This window comes from Polypterus senegalus, chromosome 2, assembly GCF_016835505.1.
Source record: "Polypterus senegalus isolate Bchr_013 chromosome 2, ASM1683550v1, whole genome shotgun sequence".
NCBI lineage: Eukaryota > Metazoa > Chordata > Cladistia > Polypteriformes > Polypteridae > Polypterus > Polypterus senegalus.
In genome coordinates, this window is record NC_053155.1 from 207,625,235 (window position 1) to 207,634,072 (window position 8,838).

Below are 8,838 nucleotides of genomic sequence, written 5' to 3' on the forward strand. Positions count from 1 at the left end.
TATATGTGTGTATATATATATGTATATATATATGTATATGTGTATATATGTATATGTGTATATATATATATGTGTATATATGTGTATATATGTATATATATGTGTATATATGTGTGTATATATATGTATATATATATGTGTATATGTATGTGTATATATATATATATATATATATATATATATATATATATATATATATATATATATATATATATGTATATGTGTATATATATATATGTATATGTGTATATATATATATATATATATGTATATATATATATGTATATGTGTGTGTATATATATATGTGTATATGTGTGTATATATATATATGTGTATATGTATATGTGTATATATGTATATATATGTGTGTATATATGTGTATATGTGTGTATATATATGTATATGTGTGTATATATATATATATTTATGTATATATATATGTTTATGTATGTATATGTATGTATATATATATGTTTATATATGTATATGTATATATATATGTATATATATGTATATGTATATATATATGTATATATATGTATATGTATATATATATGTATATATATGTATATGTGTATGTATATGTGTGTGTATGTATATGTATATATATATGTATATATATGTATATATGTATATATATGTATATATGTATATATATGTATATGTATATATATATGTATATATGTATATGTATATGTATATATATATGTATATATGTATATGTATATATGTATATATGTATATGTATATATGTATATGTATATATATATATGTATATGTGTGTATATATATATATGTGTGTATATATATGTATATATGTATGTGTATAAATTATATTTATATATAATTTATATATACTGTCTGAACAGCGTTGCTCGGTTTTTGAAGCAATGCAAATAACCATTAAATATTCATAAACCTGTCTAGAGTTGTTTCATATATCAGGTTAGTATATCACTTTGAAAGAAGACAATATAATTTGTGTATATTTATATATTTAATGTTAAATTTTAAGATATTGCATACTAAATCTCAGACATATTTTTAACAGTTAATGGCGCTGGTTTAGCAATGGCAACAATGGACATCATTAAACTTCATGGAGGAACTCCGGCAAATTTCTTAGATGTTGGTGGTGGTGCCACAGCACAACAAGTAACTGAAGCTTTTAAGCTTATTACTTCTGACAAAAAGGTAAAATTAATTATTGGTATTACTTCTTCATTAATTTTATTTGTTTTTCTTTTAAATACACATGTTTTATTCCTGTCTTCTTCCTGATTATTATAGCTGAGAGTCTCACAAAGAGTTGTATTTTTATGATTATTAGACCAGAGATATTACAGTTAGTTAAAATTGCTAGACAGTAGATCAAATAAATTCCTCTATTCAATACATAATTAGAATTCATTTTAATATTGCCAATAAATCCAATCACATTCTATAGTTTGAATTTAAAATATTAAATTGAGGAAACTGCTACATGCTGTAGGTTTTGAAGTGCACTGACAAAATTTTGATGAGACCTTAATGACTTTCTATAATTGCAATAGCTTTGTTCAATTTATTTTGACAGATTTGTTTATTACTTTATTAAGGTTTAGAATGATTGTTTTTTTCATTTTAGTTTGTAATATGGCATTCCTGTTATTTGGTAAATAAATGTAACTTAAAAATATTAAATTACATGACGTTGATCTTGATGTGTTTTTACAGGTGCTTGCCATATTGGTAAATATATTTGGTGGTATAATGCGCTGTGATGTTATTGCTCAAGGTATTATTATGGCCGTTACCGATCTGGACCTGAGGATACCTATTGTTGTCAGACTGCAAGGTTTGTATTGTTACATGATGTAAATGTGTATATATCCATAGCAACAGCTAAACTAATATCTATTACTGTTCATTTGTATTGTGGTGCCATTATGTTTTATAGTTACAGACTGTCAATTTCCTAGACACCCACCACCCCCTAACCATACTTAACTGTACTGTAAATATTATTTGATACTGTTACTTTCAAACTAATTGATTGCAGCTGTAATGGGCTAGAATTCAGCATTCTAAAGAAAATGACATTTCTGTGTGTTGCTTAATGGGTTATAAACCAGTGTTTTAAAGAAAAGGCAGAATTTCTGGAAAAATAAAATAAATATTTACCTGACTTGCTAAATAGTCAGACTGCTTTGATTAAGTATCTCATCCACACACAATGTGGTGATACAGAACTGTCTGCTTCCTTTGAAAATTAACGAGTTCTGGGGACATTGGTTACTATTCAAGTACTTTTTGATAGCTGGCCACAATACTATTGTTGAACCCAAGTAAATGTGTTTGCACTATTTTTTATGCAGAGGAAATTGGCTTGCACCATTGTTTCACTGATAGTCATGTTGATCTATGCAGAAATTGAAGCATTTATCTAATTCTGAGTAAAGAAGAATAAAAAAAAACAGAAGTGTGGTCTGGGACTTATGACTGCTGCCTGCGTCTTTTATGCTTTTTTTTTTGCATTTAACTTTGCCTGTTGATTGTAAATTAACTTGAGACTGCATTTGTTGTTCTGGGAGATCTCCTCCCAGACTTGGATCAGAGCATCAGTGAGGTCCTGGACAGTGTGGTGCTAATTGGAAGTATTGGATGCACCTATACATGACGTCCCAGATGTTCTCAATTGGATTTAGGTCTGGGGAACGCGTGGGCCAGTCAATGGCATCAGTGCCTTTGTCATCCAGTGGAAATGCTTACAGACTCTGGCCACATAAGTTCTGGCATTGTCCTGGACCATCATTCTTTCAGATACATAGTGCCAAGTGGTAGCAGATATTATGTAAAGTACAAAATGTGAAGAAATCATGTTCTCACTTCACTGGAAGCAAATGGAATGTGATTTGACAACTTAAAGCTCAGTGTCTGTTAAGGACCATGAAGCATTTACTGTTAACCAAAATGTTAAACACTTGATAACCCACTTCACAATGCTGCATGACACTTACCTGTCACAGACGTTTTGGAGTACTTTGGGATCTGAAAATTGAAAAGGCTCTAAGGTAAAACCTATACCTTGATCAGATCATTGAGTTGTTTGACCAGACTTCTAGATCAACCAGACAGTTTTGCCAGCAGTCACATTGCACTACCAAAGCAAGGTAAACATTCATATGTACTTTTTTAACTATTAACCAATTCCCTGCTAAAATTGTTTCACCATTGTTTGAATTCTTCATTATCAAGGGCCATGCAGGCTTTTGCAGTAGTCAGTCAGCTGCAAATGAAGTACTTTTAAGTTAATTGTTAGAACTGATGTCTAAACCTGCTTACTTTTTTACCCTGTGGGACTACTTTGTTGATAGTCAGTAATGTATAAAGTTGGTCTGAGGATAAAATAGAGTCTGTTACATACATAACAATAGAGCCAGTATTATTATTATGTATTCTTTGATGCTTAAACAGCCTCTCAAAAAACACAGATAACTGACTGTTTGCAAGGTTAAGTGCTGTTTCCAGTACTTGACCTAGTACATGCGATAATGCCACACTTCTTTTCACACAAGTTCTTTCATGCTGCCGCTATGTTTGCAGATTTGAATTGCTAGAGTCCGTCCTCAACAAAGAAATTAAAAATGTAAATGTATTGGTGCCTTAGATAGATGCCTGCATAGATTTTACACTTACTGCATTTTCCACTGTCATTTTGATACAAGATAATGCATCTTGCTTTCTTTGGGTTTTATTATATCAGGAAAATTCTAAAAAAAAAAACGTGTATATATATTTATTTATTTTTTTTCTTTTCTAGGTACCCGTGTTGATGATGCAAAAGCTCTCATCGCAGCTAGTAGCCTTAAAATTCTAGCTTGTGATGATTTGGATGAAGCTGCAAAAATGGTAATGTCCATAAGTTTACTTTAAATTTTTAAGCTGGAAAAATGGTAATGTACTTATGTTTAAATTTTAAATCTTCCTCCCTTATTAAATCTCTGGTACTTAATCTGGAGTCAAAGTAAATTAAATTATTAAAGTTAAAATTATTCATAAATAAAGTGTTTTTATATAGTTTTCTCAATATATTACAAATGAATATATACTTGTCTCTTAGAGGATCAGTTTTTACAGGTTTTATTTTTATTATTAATTGGTTAACAGAAGTAAACCATTACAAAATAAAGGGTCTTAATGCAGACATGTACTTTTGATGTGAACACATCTCTTTGTGTGCTTATAGTGCTTGTTTGGCTTCAGATGACAAGTTCCACTTTTGTTTATGTTGGTATGGAAACAAAATATGACTGGTTACACTTTGCTGTGATACTTAGATGTGTTGTTCATACGTAGATTTTAAATCCACTCTATTTCACCCCAGCGTTAACAAAGTATTGAGCAAGCTGCAAAATCAAATTGGACAAATGTTTTCACAAGCCATTTAAACATCCATCCATTATCCAACCCGCTGAATCCAAACACAGGGTCACGGGGGTCTGCTGGAGCCAATCCCAGCCAACACAGGGCACAAGGCAGGAACCAATCCTGGGCAGGGTGCCAACCCACTGCAGGACACACACAAACACACCCACACACCAAGCACACACTAGGGCCAATTTAGAATCACCAATCCACCTAACCTGCATGTCTTTGGACTGTGGGAGGAAACCGGAGCGCCCGGAGGAAACCCACGCAGACACGTGGAGAACATGCAAACTCCACGCAGGGAGGACCCGGGAAGCGAAGCCATTTAAACAACTGCTTATATTTTACTTCTTAATGATAATTGGGAGAACATTTTACCTACCTCTAAAGTACAATTTGCGTTGGCTGGGTAGCAAAAAACATAGATTGGATAGTTTCAGTGATTGCCTTCTGAGTCTAAAAGCAATGAAAGCCTTCTCCAAATGTCTGACTTCTGTTTTTTTTTATTAAAAACCTGCCGATACTGGTCAGTTTTGATTGCCCCTTACAGACCAGCCTGTTCCTTTTTCTTAATATGCTTTGAATACCTGTTGCTTTGAAATAATACCATAAATATAACATGATTACAGTAAGATTTTCGACACATAAACAAGACTTTATAATGTAGTAGTTCCCCTTCATATTCAAACCTGTAACATATATATTAGTTTTATTACATAAGGTGGAGTGGTGGCACTGAGGCTAGGAATCTGCACCAGCAATTGGAAGGTTGCCAATTCGAATCTCATAAATGCCAGAAATTATTCTATCCCTTTGGGCCCTTGATCAAGGTCCTTAACTATAATTGCTCTGTCATGTGTATGACGTTAACCTGCATCCAACCATGCAGGGAAAACTCAAGGGTTGGTGGCAGGATTATCTCTCCAACCACTGTTAAAAATAGAAAAAAAAAAAAACCTCCTACTGTTACATTCCCTTTAAACTAGTGTTGTGCTGAGGTGTCTCCTGTTGCATGACACTCGTATTCTAATTTGGGTGCGGCAACATGCTATATCAGTTTATGTTTCCAATCTCCCCTCTTTATTACATATCCAACGATCTTGACTATACATTGTTCTTCTCTCTTGCTAAATGCATCTTAGCCTGAAGAGGTTAATTAATTTTTTACATTTAAGATGTTTCACTTAAAGGTTTTCCAATGTTGTTTTTTGTCCTAGTGTGCATATAAACACGGGAACCTCTAGTTTCTGTATTACATCTTGCCTGAAGAAGGGGCCTGAGTTGCCTCGAAAGCTTACATATTGTAATCTTTTTAGTTAGCCAATAAAAGGTGTCATTTTGCTTGTCTTCTCACTACATTCATAATGGCTAACTCGGTACAACACCCTAATACTATAGTACTGGCAAGGAATCCTGTATTTCAAAGTACACATCTCTGTTTGCTAGTACCCATATATGCTATTTAACATGAGGGTGAACAACATGTTCTGCGTTGCTATAAATGAATAATTGCCAAACAGAACAATAATGCTCCTGATAAAAGACAAGTCTGAAAGATGGCATATACTAAAGTTGGAGTCTTAATTTGAGAAACTGTCTTAACCCACCCTTATGTCCCCAAATGACTTTACAACCCCAACATGAGCAGTACACATATAAATTGAATTTCAAATGAAAGTATCAATTGTAGTTTTGCTGCTGAGGTTTGTTATTTTAATAAAAAAAAACTCTTTTCAGTGAATAAAAAAAATAAAAAATATAAATAAAAAAAGAAAAGAAACTATGATGCTTGGACAAATGCTAAATGGAAAGAAATAAAAGGGTAACTGAATGATTCAGTTAATAGTGTCACATTGTGTGCAGTCAAATGCAGAAAAGTCTAAGTATGGCATCTGTCTATATGTTCGTACTACCAACCACAGCTGACTATTAAGCTGGATATATCTTAATTTCACTGTTTATAGTTTAGATGGAAATGTATTCACAAGATCTTAAAAGCAGTGGGTATGTCAACACAAGGAGCAAAATTTAAAGCTAGAAAGATTTTCATGTCCAGGCAAACTTTCTGTCAGCATATACTAAGTTAAGTTTCAATTTCTGCATGCATTTGTGGTAGTAGCTCATTTTTCCCATATGCATTTCTCACTATACTCTTCTTTAGCCACCAGCACCCTACAATATTGTCCCCTCACCCCATTGACTTTTGTTTTTGTGTCTTACAATATGATCGTGTCCATGCTATTTCCATACATAGCAGGAAATGTAAGTTAAGTAATGGGAAGTGAAAGGCTAGAAAGAACAGTCTGGACTTTATGGTTTACAATTTTAAATCTTATGACACCTACAGTTTTTCTGAATGATAATTACAGAAAGTAAGAGCAAAATGAATGAGCATTTGATGAATAATGCATGGCAGTTTTTCTAGCTGTTATCAGATCTCAACCATCTTATTATGTATATGTGGAATAAAAAAGATGTCAAGATATCAGGAGTCTCTCAGCTTAAACCTAGAGGAATCTGTCCAGAGATCTGAAGTGTAAAATCTAAATGTGCACTTGTTGAGTGTTGTTTTGCTGGTATTGGAGCAGTAAGGTTGGTATCAGATGATCTTAATTATCTTACTACGTTTATATGTGATAGAAAAATTCTGCAAGATGTTTGTTGTTAATATTCATGCTTTATAAACTAACCCACTTGGATTTAAACACTGACTATATAAACATTTATTTAGTTGTATTTCTTTGCTGAGCAACCTAATAAAATAATGAATTGCCAAGTTGGAAGATAATGAATATTTTTCAGAATCAATACGGTCTTTTTTTGTGTGTGTGGATTTTATTCACATTCTGTGTTTTGGAGCAGGTAGTTTTTATAGTCCACCTTGTTTTATTCCACTCTGTTTCCACTCCAGTGTCAGGTTGGGGAAATCTGTTAAAGTATATAAACATGGTATTTTTAAGTACATTAATGTCTATAGTTATTTTTTTTTTCTTATAAAATTGCACATGCCCATCTCAATAGACTTTTTCATCCTATTTATTTTAAATGTAAACAAGCAACAGCTCTGCTCGAATTAATATTTTAAAGATTTTGAAACCTCCAAGACATTCAAACATTTCAATTTTGGGGATTTTACTTTTCAGTTGCGACTAATTTTTCTGTCTTTTTTAGGTTGTCAAGCTTTCAGAAATTGTGTCTCTGGCAAAAGAAGCTCAAGTGGATGTAAAATTTCAGCTACCAATCTAAACTTTTAAAGTATATTTTCCTTCTATTTGTAGCATATATTCCCAAATACTGTTGGTTGATGTTTTCTGTTTGGTGGCATGAACTCTGCTTCATTTACTGTTAACAGTGCAAAACAAAAAGTCTTCTAGTAACAAATTACATATTTATATTGTGTTCCTTGTATCAGCTAGTCCTTGTTAGAAGTTCAAAGACTCCATTTGCCACTTTGTCACTTTCACTCCAGTTTTAAGCAATTTTTTTTATGCAAAGTTGTTTTGTACTTGAATGTTACTAGTATATTTTGGCTCAGTGTCATTACCTAAAACAGGAAAGCATGCAGAATAACACACTTTCCTAAGCAAATTATCTTGGCTGAAAATTGTTCCACGTGAATATGGTATTTAAAATGTATTACGTTTATGGAATTTTGAACCACTCTACTGGAGTTAAAAGCATTTTCTTTTGATTATATCAGTTTTACACTGGCACGGAAATCAATGCTAGTATTTTTTTTTTTAATTTATAAAGTTATTTGAAGAAAACAAAAAATGTTTTGGGAGGTTATGTCAGAATTTAAAGTTGTAATTTTTTGCTTCTTTCGTTTATAGTACAGTTTTATTTGTATCTAAGCAGGCAGTGCCTTAGGTAAAATTTAAACAATACTCTGTTTTCAGAATTGAAGTAACAGAAAGCATTTTTTTAAAAATATGTATCTACAGAATGGCAACAATTAATACAATGTATTATTCATGTCCCACCAAACTGTAAGCACCTAAGCTGTTAATCTAAACGTATTAAAATGTTATTTCCCTTGTAAATAAGTTTCTGTAAAATATTTAAATCTGTGAGGGAAAAAAGTCTGAGTTTTAATTAAATACTTTTGAACAATTGTCCTTGTCAGTTATTTAAAAACAGCATTGTTGAAAAATGTTTTAACATTTGTCTACGATAACTATATTGTTAGAAAGTTAATGTTAACACACAAACTATTGAAATATCACATCTTAACTTCACAAGGTCGTCACTCACTATTCTTAGATTAATGGCTACTTTAAAAACCCAAATGCGTTATAGAGAAACTGTTACACATTTCATGGGATTTTTTCATGCCTTTAAGGCTGCGTTTTGTGCCTTCATTTCATCTGAATAAACCTGTAGGTTAAAATTGCTAATTTTATTATGAATATAAATTAATGATAAAA

The 8,838-nt window shown here is 31.9% G+C and overlaps 1 protein-coding gene across 1 annotated transcript in view; it reads left to right on the forward strand.

Moving 5' to 3' along the window:
* Positions 1 to 8,526, forward strand: part of sucla2 (succinate-CoA ligase ADP-forming subunit beta) — a 53,513-nt gene extending 44,987 nt beyond the window's left edge. The window contains exons 8-11 of the mRNA XM_039745242.1: positions 1,053 to 1,195; positions 1,718 to 1,838; positions 3,804 to 3,892; positions 7,583 to 8,526. Coding sequence (XP_039601176.1) covers positions 1,053 to 1,195; positions 1,718 to 1,838; positions 3,804 to 3,892; positions 7,583 to 7,657 — 428 coding nt within the window. The 3' untranslated portion in view covers positions 7,658 to 8,526. The remainder of the gene's footprint in view (positions 1 to 1,052; positions 1,196 to 1,717; positions 1,839 to 3,803; positions 3,893 to 7,582) is intronic.
* The last annotated feature ends 312 nt before the right edge of the window (positions 8,527 to 8,838 follow it).